The sequence below is a fragment of the Triticum aestivum genome, chromosome 7B, assembly GCF_018294505.1.
Source record: "Triticum aestivum cultivar Chinese Spring chromosome 7B, IWGSC CS RefSeq v2.1, whole genome shotgun sequence".
NCBI lineage: Eukaryota > Viridiplantae > Streptophyta > Magnoliopsida > Poales > Poaceae > Triticum > Triticum aestivum.
The window spans coordinates 384,084,626-384,096,884 of NC_057813.1; the positions used below are offsets into that span (position 1 = coordinate 384,084,626).

The 12,259-nt window shown below is 44.1% G+C and overlaps 1 protein-coding gene across 2 annotated transcripts; it reads left to right on the plus strand.

Moving 5' to 3' along the window:
• The first annotated feature begins 426 nt into the window (after positions 1–426).
• Positions 427–2,418, plus strand: LOC123159787 (multiple organellar RNA editing factor 9, chloroplastic). 2 transcript variants are annotated; one of them, XM_044577614.1, is made up of 5 exons: positions 427–850; positions 1,349–1,446; positions 1,527–1,592; positions 1,681–1,854; positions 1,927–2,418. In XM_044577614.1, the coding sequence occupies exons 1-4, from the start codon at positions 501–503 to the stop codon at positions 1,851–1,853; spliced, it is 687 nt and encodes a 228-aa protein (XP_044433549.1). In that variant the 5' UTR covers positions 427–500; the 3' UTR covers position 1,854; positions 1,927–2,418. The 2 variants fall into 2 exon arrangements, with proteins under 2 accessions (XP_044433549.1, XP_044433550.1); XM_044577615.1 differs by having other exon boundaries at positions 1,935–2,418.
• Positions 2,419–12,259: the final 9,841 nt, after the last annotated feature.

Consider the following 12,259-nt stretch of genomic DNA (forward strand, 5'->3'; position numbering starts at 1 on the left):
ACTTGGGCCGCCAAAAATGTGTGCATAGCGGGAGCGGGGGTGGGGTGGGGTGTACTCCCTAGGTCGCTAACCAGCAACCTGCGCGCCGAAAAGGATTTCACCATGATGCAGAAGTGTTGTCGATAAAATCACTGACCATCATGGGGGGGGGGGGGGGGGTAGACATGCCAACGGCCACATAGATGTTTCATCCTATCAAAATGGTACTTCTTTATTTTCCTTTTCAAGCGATCTACTTTTTTTTAGAGAGAGTGTGTCCAAATGCGACTGTGAGAAACAAAATATTGGGCCTTGTCAACCATATGCTGTAGCCCATTTTATCTCAACCGAGGCAAACCAGGCCCTATAGACAGACAAATGGTCCGGATAGCAACCTACCCAGCCCATCATCGCAAGGCTAAAACCCTTCTCGTGAAATATCTCATTCTTCTTCTCGCCTCTGTCTCACCTTATCCGCAACCCGCAAAAACCTCACTCCCCCCACACGCACGCTCGCTTCAATGGCTGCCCTGCCGACCGCCGCCGCCGCCGGGCGCGTAGCGGCCAGCGCCTTCACGTTCCCTGCCAAGCCCTCCTTATCCTCCTTCTCAGCCGCGTCTCTCCCCCGCGCCGCAGCCGCGGCGGCGGCCTTTTCAGCGATCGCCCTCGCACCGGCGGGGAGCCTCCAGCGTCGGCGGAGGCCGACGGCGGCCGGCGCAGCGCCCGGGAGCGAGCAGAGGGAGACGATACTGCTCCCCGGGTGTGACTACAACCACTGGCTGATCGTCATGGAGTTCCCCAAGGACCCCGCGCCCACACGCGAGCAGATGATCGACACCTACCTCAACACCCTCGCCACCGTCCTCGGCAGGTAAAACCTTGATTTCCCTTTCTCCCTGCTGATGACTCCTTTCTCTATGTCTGGTGAGAGAAATTTGACGCATTATCTTGTTTGCCTAGAGAAAATGCTACTAGCAATTTCATAGTAGTTGTCACTGGAAAATTATCGAGAAAATGCTAGCAATTCCATTGAGTCGGCTTATAGTCCTCTCATGTTTCGGAAATTGCTATGCAGGAGATAGATATGCAACACATACTCGACAGGTGCTTCTTGTTTGACAAGATTTTTTATCGTATACACATCAAATGATCAAATGTCTATTTATTAGATACTTGGAACTTTGTTCCATCATTACTGCCCATATGAGAAGAGCAGCACTGCCTGCATCTGATGTGATGTGAGCATGAGTGTAGTTTAGCAGGGTGTAACGTAGGCTTCAGTTTTCCTTCTTTAGTTTCATATGGTGCATCCAGATTCAGAAGGGTGTATACATAAAAGTCTAGACTGAGTAACTTGTTACAATTGCAGCATGGAGGAAGCCAAGAAGAACATGTATGCCTTCAGCACAACCACTTACACTGGGTTCCAGTGCACTGTCGATGAAGAAACATCAGAGAAGTTCAAGGGTAATTCTTGATTTACGCACTGTTTTGGTGCACAATTTCTTGGTATTTCCTTGTTTAAACTGTTCTTACGTTGCCTGTAGGTTTGCCTGGTGTCCTGTGGGTGCTCCCTGATTCCTACATCGATGTGAAAAACAAAGACTATGGAGGTTGGCATGACACAATATCTGTAGCTGCACGTTTATGTGCTTCTCTTGTCCTAATCACTAACATATTCACTGTTTTGTCTCCCTTCAGGTGATAAATACATAAATGGTGAGATCATTCCATGCACATACCCAACCTATCAACCAAAGGAGCGGAGGACCTCAAAGTACGAAAGCAGACGGTATGAGAGGCGAAGAGATGGCCCTCCTGCCAGCAGGAAACCGAAACAACAGGCCACTCAGCCTGAGTCGGCGTCTTCATGAGGTAGAATTGCATGCTAATCCACGCTTATCAACAGTTTGGTGTTTAAATTGACCCAAATCCTTATCTTGCCAGTTTTGCAGGCGATTACTCGCATACTGAAACAACAGAGAGTGCTCAATTCTATCATCTGACTCCGCCACCATGTATTGGGAGAGCTTCTAGGCACACAATTTCATCCAAAGCCCAAAATATGATGTAGCACTTGAGCGAGCGACCTGCGCAGCTGGATTTGGGGTTTTGGACCACAAGGATATCTTGAGTGGACTAAATCTAAGTGTAACAAAAGACTGAAATCCTGGTCCATCAAAAATGTTATTCCTCAAGTATCTTGTGATATTTTCTGTAATGTTTAGTGGTATCCCTGATCGTGAGAGTTCATTCACATTGAGCTTGATTGAACTGAAGTTAGCTTTTAGTCGTGATAAGGATAGTCAGATTGTGCTTGGAATTTAGGATGTTGAGTGGAGTGTGATTGAAAGTCCTTGTTATGTGGAATGCGGTGAATGTGTGCACTTGTCATTGTAGCTTGTTATTGTTCCAAGAAATCTGTATTTTGTTTTGTCATTATTAACTTCAGGCTTGTGTCATCTGATCAGATGGTCTAATCACAAATAAATAAAAGGGACACCAAGGACATCTCCAATAGTTTGTATGTTACTCCCTCCGTAAACTAATATAAAAGCGTTTAGATCACTATTATTAGTTTACAAAGGAAGTACTTGCATATCATCACACAACTACTCTAATAGAGTAATTTATGTTATCCAGATAGAAGTTGAGGGAAATATATGCTTGCTCTCTCTTCCATGGTTGTGGCTATTGTATATATAACCTCACTCTCTTTTGTTCTTTCTCACATCATCATAAATCTTATGTGGCAAATGTCATCAACTATTTCACAGCTTTGAATAAAGCACCATTCCAAACTCTGCCTTGTAGTAACCCTTCGAAGCAGTTGTCTGTGTAACGGGTCACTTGTGCACCCTCCCTATGTACACCACATACCACTTTACCCGCCATGACAGTTGACAGAGAAGTAACGATTCAAGACGTCTAGTGCTAGTGAAATCGGTGGTATCTGCGAGACCTATCTATCACCTTTTGATCATGGTATCCATCACCTTTTGATCGTGGACGCACCGCTTTGGGTTTACAAAGACATTGATCGCTGGATGAGATCCTTCTTTTGGGCTGGAAAAGATAGAACCAACGGTGGCCAATGCTTAATGACATGGAATAACATTTGCCGTCCAGTGGAGTAGGTGGTCTAGGGATTAAAAACCTGAAACTCCAAGCTTTGGTGCTGCGTGTTCGTTGGGAGTGGCTGCGACGAACTGAGCCTGATAGACCGTGGCAGGGTTTGTCGATGATGGTGGATGATGATGCGCGAGCTGTTTTTGACAGCTTCATTCGCATTTCAGCTGGGGATGGGAGGACCGTGCTCTTTTGGAGAGATCGATGGATCCTTGGCTTCACCATACATGACATTGCACCAACGATCCTTGAGTTGGTGCCAGTGAGTAACCAGAATCGGAGAACGGTGCACTCATCATTGATGGACAACGGATGGGCTACTGATGTGCATGGAGAAATCTCATTCGTGGCCCACCTTCAGTTGACACATCTCCTACATGCGATCAGTATGGTGCCACGTGACGAGGGGGTGCCAAACCATTTTTCGTGGCCGCGCGCGGCATCTGGTACATACTCGGCTGGTTCGGTATACAAACGCCTTTGTCGACGACTCGTGCGTTTCCCCTACGCAAGATGCATCTAGAGGAGTTGGGCTCCGCTGAAGTGTCAAATATTTGCTTGGTTGACTGTCCAATACCGCCTTTGGACATCGGATAGGAGGGCGATACATGGGCTTCAGGAGGAGACCTCGGCTTGCTACACTCGCCTTCAGAAGGAAGACGACGTTGATCACATTCTGGTTAACTGTGTCTACGCCCAGGAAGTTTGGCACGTATGCTTTCCACAATGCCAGATCAACGTGCGATGCCCCACAACTGAGGACAAGTTTACGGATTGGTGGTTGGAGCAGAGATCTAGGTTCTTTGGTCAGCACAGGAGGGGATTCGATTCGATGATTATTGCGATAGCTTGGGCTCTTTGGAGGCAGCGAAATGCTGGAGTTTTCCATAGGAGAGATCAGGAGCGTTTTCCTAGGCGATTGGTTAGCGTGATCTTCCATGAACTTGCTGACTGGAAGGAGGCCGGTGCAGGTGGTCTACATAGTTTTCTGAGAGAGTAGTCTAGACGTAGTGTGTAGTGTTTGGTGTTGGTGTGCTAAATCCGGTGTTCGCATTGGATGGCAGCCTCTTGTAAATCTTTTTGCTCCCTGCTATAAAAATATAGTATGCCTTTGGCGTTCTCTTGAAAAAAAAGCAGCAAGCGAAGAAACACAACGTATGCATGCATGATCTTATACCCAAAAGGCAGAACTAGTTCGTCCTAACTACTATGGTGCCATCCTACCACCACATCCAAAAGAGGGTGTAATCCCGCAAGTTCATCATCAACATAAGGGGTTAGTATATACCGCTTCATCAAAATATGCATGCCAACAACACTTTTCAAGCCGTAGCTACCACAGAATGCACATCGCCATCGTCATCGATCATCATGCCGCTGTCACCACCACGAGAACACATCACTAGTAATAGTGCTTGCCCAGTCAGGTCCTAAGACATAGCACCCTATGGGCGTCGCCCATGCCAACGAACCCAACCATGTGCCATGTTGTCAAGCAGGTGACTAAGAGCAGCCATCATAGCCTCCCTACTAAAGCCACCTTGTTCCATTATGGTGTTGTACAAGGAAGGGTGGATGTCAACCGACTTTCCCTTTTCCATGGTTGTGATTGTCTTACATAGTATAACCTCACTCATTTTTTGTTATTTGTCACATCATCATAAAATCTTATGTTGCAAAATTTCATCAACAATTTCACAGCTTCGAATTTAAGCACCATTCTAGACTCTACCTTGCAGTCTTGGTTTGAATTGCTATGTACATAGCTCCTTTAATTAGTCGCAGACCGCGTCATGGAGACTCATCCCATGCACGAAGGGCGGCAACAACCAAATTTTGTTTGGCGGACGTTGCTCGTTGTTTGGAGTGGGAGGCTTCTTTTACTGATGGCTTTGGGTACGCCCTTTCCTGGGCTTTGGGTGCAAACTGAGTGATGTCGACATCATGTAATTCTTCGGTCCTTCCTGGCGTCCTCACCCGTCTGTCATGCCTGTGCTCCTTCTCCTACCATATTTTGCTTGTCTGATGGTTCCATTTTGCTTTCACATGTCACTTGTGTGGAAGTAGCCAATGATCTGACCCATTATGTGAGCGACATGAGTGTCGCTTGCTCCCCCTTCTCTCTCTCTCTCTCTCTCTCTCTCTCTCTCTCTCTCTCTCTCTCTCTCTCTCTCCTGTCCAGGCATTGTCTAGGTTGTCCGTCCGGACATATGAGGACACTTAGTTGGGACGCTCTAACTCTCACACCTTCATTTTGATGAAGTTCTTCCTCTCCTTCTCATGCACTAAATCTTAGCTAATCTCCGGTTGCTCCATCTTTGGCATCTTATCCATCCCAAGGTATTTGTTTTGTTGAGGATCATAGGCATATTTTGCTTCCACCCTGAAGGATTTGATCAGCGAGTGTTGGCACTTGGGGGCTAATGTAGGTCATTTCAATTTCTGTTAAGACACGGCTCATCTTGTTAAGAATTAAGCCGGCCCTTGGGTGCTACATATTTGATTCTATTAAGGTCGTCAAAACCCGACTTATCTTTTCAGTTCAAGCCGACCCTTGGGGGCTACATACTCGGTTCTATAAACACAATAAAGACCCGACTTGTCTATTCAAGACAAGCCAACCCTTGGGGGCTATACTTCGGAAATTTCACAAGTCTGAAGCATATTCAATATTTTTCCTGTACTTTAGAGTTGGGGGCTAGTATGGACATATGTGTATGCACAAGACTAAAGATAGGTTGGATATTGGCCTCATAATTTTGTTTCATCAACTCAACCAGCCCGGCCTCCATATCCCGGATTGTGTTTAGGCAGCTCAGATAGCCCGCGTACACGTCACCTGCACTAAAGGAGTAATAGCTCTCCAGGTCTAGTTTGGCCTTGCCTTTTTCCAGTGAAGGTGTTTCTTCCTTGGCTGAATGCTTGGCTAGGACTCTGGAGGCCTCGGGCGGCTTAAAAGCTGACCCGGTAACAGTGACGTCGCCAACATCAGTAGAGGCAGGGCTCTTGTCAGTGGATTTAGCAGGACTGGGCAACTTAGGACTTGGCGGGTCTCGATGGGCAGCCAGGTTGATCTTAGTATGCATCGCTTCAAAGATGGCGGTATCAGCTTGTGGTGGCGGGTCATTGGCAGGATCTTCAGGGTCTTGGATGGACGCATCAGGGGCCTCTGGCACCTGCTTCTCCGACTTAGCAGCTTTGGGGGTCCTTTGAAGCGTCGCACACCTTTTGCTTCTTCCCTGCCTTTGCTACGCCTCTGTAATAAGAAAACAAGAGTCCATGAGTATATCACTACAAATTACTTATGAGCAAATGAAAATACTTACCCATGGGCAACCTTGAAGACAGGCATCTGAGTTCCGGTAGAGTCGCCGGATGATGGAGGTGTACCCTGATAATTTGAGTTGGAAGGATTAAGAGGTTGACGAATGAGACCAGCCTTTGGAAGGGAGGGAGTCGGACTATGAGGCACCTTATTTCGACGCGTGCGAGGAGCAGTCGTGTTGGGTAAGCCAGAGATGAGATCTTGAGAACCACCACTCTGAGCCGGGCTTTTTTGTACTGCTGCTTCTTCAAAAGAAAGTTGGGATCCAAGTGAGCAAGAGGATGAGAAAATTTCACTTTCCGGATGACCCGTTGAGTTTTCTTTCTTGGTAAGGGTCCCGAACTGGATGAAATGGGAATTACCCCAGTATCATCTGCCCGGTTTGTAGCAGCCTCTTCATGTGAGGAAAGGGTGTCAGCTAGTTCAATAAAGAGTTGACCAAGCGAGTCAAGTTCTACCTCTGATGGATTCTCAACATCTGCAGACTCACCTACAGCGGCCGACTCAGAAATAGTAACCATCTTATTCTTCTTTACTTTCTTATTGGCCCGAGTCTTGGCCACGGCGGTTTTTGGCTTCTTGGTCGAGAAGGCGGAGTCGGCCTGTCTGAGTACAGAAATGATTAATTAAACAAGATGTGACATGGATTAAAAACATGTTGAGCCAGATGAAAACAAACACTTACAGGTGGAGCTGGATTTTGTTTAAAGAATGGCGGTAGGCCAACTTTATTGCAGTTTTCTTGAGACTCGCCAAGTAAAGTCCTCACAGTTTTAAAGATTTCTTCAGCTATAAAGTTGTCTTCAATATACTGTTGGGGGTCATTTGGCTCGCCAGAGCACTCACACATTAAGCTGGGACGGCGGCTTATGGGGAGTATCTTCCAAGAGACCCAGCACTGGGTCAAGTCAACTCCAATAAAGCTTTAGCCTTGGAGAGGAATGGGAAGGCCTCTGCATGTTCTTCTAGGATAATTTTGCTCGGCGGGTCAAAATCCGTTGGAAGACGTTTAGCTCTAAACCCAGGCAAAGGGTTTTTCGTTGCTGGAGCAGTGTTTTTGCAGTAAAACCAGGTGGTCACCCAACCCTTGGGGTGACGTGGTAAGATGGTCGAGGGAAAGTTGTTATCACTCCGTCTCTGAATAGAGATTCCACCTAATTCTTGACCTGGGCCATTTTGACATTCAGTTTGGCGGTTTATATAAAAGAACTATTTGAAGAGGGAAATAGTAGGTGCCGTTTGTAGGTAAACTTCACAGGAGATTTGAAAGTGGCAAATGTTGGACACAGAGTTCAGGCCTATATCTTGAGGGTGCAAGTTGAAGTAGTAGAGAAGGTCCCTAAAGAATTTAGACCCGAGTGAGGTAAAACCTCTGAGTATGTGATCAGTGAAGACTACAATTTCATCTTCAGTAGGAGTAGGGATTGTTTCGCCATTGCTAACTCGCCATCCAATTTCCTGTTGAGTCGCCAATTGGCCTTGGCCCACGTAATCATTGAGGATTATTTCTTTGATGACCGGAGAACGTTCCCAGTTGGCGATAGACATTTTTGGCGTCTTAAAAGCTATAGTCTGGAGGTAAAGTATGACAGGTTAATACTACGGTGATAAGTGGTTTAATGGTTACAAATAACAATTTAGTAGCTACAAACCAACTATGGATATAAGATTAATCATTGTTATGAATCATGAAGAAATCATAAGCCGCCCGTAAGATGAAGGGCAGGTCAACTACAGCTAAGAGTTTACATGTTTTAATTATAAGCTACCCTAGCCATGGAATGAAGTAATCCTCAGGTTGTGCGAATATGGCGGATCAAGCTCCAGCAAGGTATCTTTGGAATTCTTGGCGAGTTACAATTTTGTTATTAAGCTACCCTTGTAAGTGAGAAGATGGCTCTCAGGTTCATTGACAAGCTGGCGGTTTACAAAGTTCATAGATAAGCCGGCCGGGTGTTGGCGGGTTATAAGGTTGTTATTAAGCCGGCCGAACGGTGAATGGCAGGTAAATGATCTATGGATTCAAGGATTGCCGGAATTTTGCTAAGTGTTGGGCAAACAAGTTTTAGAGATTGCAACTATAATTTTGGATCTACGATAGTTTAGGGAAAGAAGAATAATTGTTAAACCTAAAGTGCAGTAGCGGAAAAAGTGGCAGTCTGTGCATGGATTCTGACGAAGAGGGATCTGTTCAAAATGTAAAATAAGAGCTACGACAAGTACCGCCTCACTTCTTCCTAGTTTTTGGATTGAGTTATGTTTTATAAGAAAGAGTTGGATGAATTGGACAAACTTGGTCGAACGCCGATGAACTCGATGAACTAGAGTGTTCTAATGTGGATCTGAGAAAGGAGTAAAACGGTACCTAATGATGTTGATGAAAAGCGGACGGGCACTGCCGATTTCTGTTCACAAACAGGTTGATGCAGCGGCCTGGATGGAGTTGCTGGTGAAGATTTGTTGGGGTGGCGGAGCTCCAGCAGCGGCGGCGACACAAGGAGGAAGAAGAAGATGAGGCGCGGAGGTAAAAAGTGAAAAAGGGGACCCCCTGTGCCTATTTATAAGGAAAGGTTGGTGAAACAGTAAATGGCATGCACTGAAATCGAGGATGCAATATGATTCTCTTAACAGAGGAGGTGCCTCGATTCTCGGATGGATAGTTAATGCAAAAAGATCCGTTGTGATGTCATCGTTTTTCTGGATTTATTTTACATGATGTCTGATACGTCTCCGTCATATCTACTTTACCAAACTCTTTTGCCCTTGTTTTGGACTCTAATTTGCATGATTTGAATGGAACTAACTGGACTAACGTTGTTTTCAGCAGAATTGCCATGGTGTTATTTTTGTGCAGAAATAAAAGTTATCGGATTGACCTGAAAATTTACGGAGAATATTTTTGGAATATATAAAAAATATTGGCAAAAGAATCAACCAGAGGGGACCACCAGGAGACCACAAGGGTGGAGGGCGCGCCCTACCCCTTGGGCGCGCCCCCTGCCTTGTGGGTCCCCTAGACCTCTTCCGACCTTAACTCCAACTCTATATATTCATATCCGTGGAGAAAAATAATCAGAGAGAAGAATTCATCACGTTTTACGATACGGAGCTGCCACCGCCTCCTGTTCTTCATCGGGAGGGCTGATCTGGAGTCCATTCGGGGCTCCAGAGAGAGGGGGGGTCCGTCGCCATCATCATCACCAACCTTCATCCATCACCAATTTCATGATGCTCATCACCGTGCATGAGTAATTCCATCGTAGGATTGCTGGACAGTGATGCGTTGGATGAGATTTATCATGTAATCGAGTTAGTTTTGTTAGGGTTTGATCCCTAGTATCCACTATGTTCTGAGATTGATGTTGCTATGACTTTGCTATGCTTAATGCTTGTCACTAGGGCCCGAGTGCCCCATGATTTCAGATCTGAACCTATTCTGTTTTCTTGAATATATTTGTGTTCTTGATCCGATCTTGCAAGTTGTAGACACCTATTACGAGTTATGATCCGCATACCCCAAGGTGACAATAATTGGGCTTCTTTCCGGTGATTACCATAGTTTGAGGAGTTCATGTATTCACTAAGTGATAATGTTTTGTTCAGGTTCTTATTAAAAGGAGGCATTAATATCCCTTAGTTTCCATTAGGACCCCGCTGCCACGGGAGGGTAGGACAAAAGATGTCATGCAAATTCTTTTCCATAAGCACGTATGACTATATACGGTATACATGCTTACATTATATTGATGAATGGGAGCTAGTTCTGTGTCACCCTAGGTTATAACTGTTGCATGATGAATGCCATCCGACATAAGTATCCATCACCGATCCATTGCCTACGAGCTTTTCACATATTGATCTTAACTACGTTACTTTGTTATTGCCACTGTTACAATTGCTACAAAACTATTACTATTACTTTTATCACCGTTACCGTTACTTCCACACTACTTTGCTACTAAATGTTTTGCTATAGATATTAAGTCTTTCAGGTGTGGTTGAATTGACAACTCAGCTACCAATACTTGAGAATATTCTTTGGCTCCCCTTGTGTCGAATCAATAAATTTGGGTTGAATATTCTACCCTCGAAAACTATTGCGATCCCCTATAATTGTGGGTTATCAAGACCTTTTTCTAGCGCCGTTGCTGGGGAGCATAGCTCTATTCTCTGAGTCACTTGGGATTTATATCTGTTTCTCACTATGAGGAATCTGAAAGACAACAAAACCAAGATCTACCCCTCTACTACGAGGGGAGGTAAGGAACTGCCATCTAGCTTTGCACTTGATTCACCTTCTGTTTTGAGTAAGATTGCGACACCTACACCTGCTATTGATTCTGATATGTCGCATGTTATAGATGATGCCACTTCTGTTATGAATGATGCTTATGATGCTACTACTTTCCTTGATAATACTGTGCCACTAGGTGAATTTCTTGATGAACAACTTGCTAGGGCTAGAGAGAATGAAATTACTGAAACTGATGAAATTATTGAAACTGAAGATTACAACTCTCCCCCTAGATATGAATTACCTAAGGTACCCGAGGGTTATATTATGGATAAAGAAACTGCTAGAGACCTTTTTGCTTGTAATGATAGAGATGATCTTAAGAAACTGTTAGCTAAGCTGAAAGAAAAATCTCTGAATGCTAGAATGCAATATGACCCTAATTTGCTACTTGACCTATCTTTGTTAATGATAAGGATTATGAAGTCGTTGTCGATCCTGAGTTAATTACTTTGGTTGAATCTGATATTTTCTATGGTTGTGAATCTGAAACTATTGTGGCACATCTTACTAAATTGAATGATATAGCCACCCTATTTGCTCATGAGGAAAATATTCGATATTACTATATTCTTAAGTTGTTTCCTTTCTCGTTAAAGCATGATGCTAAGTTATGGTTTAATTCTCTTGCTCCTGGTTGTGCACGTAGTCCCCAGGATATGATTTATTACTTATCTGAAAAATATATTCCTACTCATAAAAAACAAGCTACTTTACAGGAAATATTTAACTTTGTGCAAATCAAAGAATAGAGTCTCCCACAAGCTTGGGGGAGGCTTCTCCAATTACTTAATGCTTTGCCTGATCATCCTCTCAAGAAAAATGAAATACTTGATATCTCTTATAATGGACTAACCAATACTTCTAGGGACCACCTGGATAGTTGTGCTAGTTGTGTTTTCAGGGAACGAACTGTTGAGCAAGCTGAAAAACTATTGAATAATATATTGAGCAATGATAATGATTGGACTCTTCCCGAAACACCTCCTAAGCCAACTCTGAAGAAAAGAGGTATCCTATTTCTCAGTCTTGAAGATATGCAAGAGGCAAAGCAATCAATGAAAGAAATAGGTATTAAAGGTGAAGATGTTAAGAATTTACCGCCTATTGAAGAGACACATGGTCTTAATATTCCGACATAGGTAGTATAGGTAAATTCTTTCTATATATTTGATGAAGGTGATATTGCTTATAATAAGTCTGCTAGTCAATGCTTGGATGAGTTTGTTAACGTTATTGTTAAACAAGAAAACTTCAATGCTTATGTTAGTAGATAATTGAAACATAATGCTTATATGCTTGAATGCTTGGGTGATTATACGTGTAGAACTGTTAATGTTCTTAAGCTTATTAGTAAACATGCTTCTATGGTAAAAACTCAAGTAGAACAAGTACTTAAGGCACAAGATGATTTGCTTAATGAGATGAAGAGTAAGAACAATGATCATGTTGTTAGAGTTATGACTAGAGGTGGTAAAATGACTCAGGAACCTTTGTATCCCGAGGGTCATCCTAAGAGAATCAAGCAAGAT

Coding starts and splice junctions, on each gene's coding strand:
- LOC123159787 (XM_044577614.1), top strand. CDS start 501: ATGGCTGCCCTGCCGACCGCCGCCGCCGCCGGGCGCGTAGCGGCCAGC. Junction 851..1,348: donor CTCGCCACCGTCCTCGGCAG/GTAAAACCTTGA, acceptor TTACAATTGCAG/CATGGAGGAAGCCAAGAAGA. Junction 1,447..1,526: donor AACATCAGAGAAGTTCAAGG/GTAATTCTTGAT, acceptor CGTTGCCTGTAG/GTTTGCCTGGTGTCCTGTGG.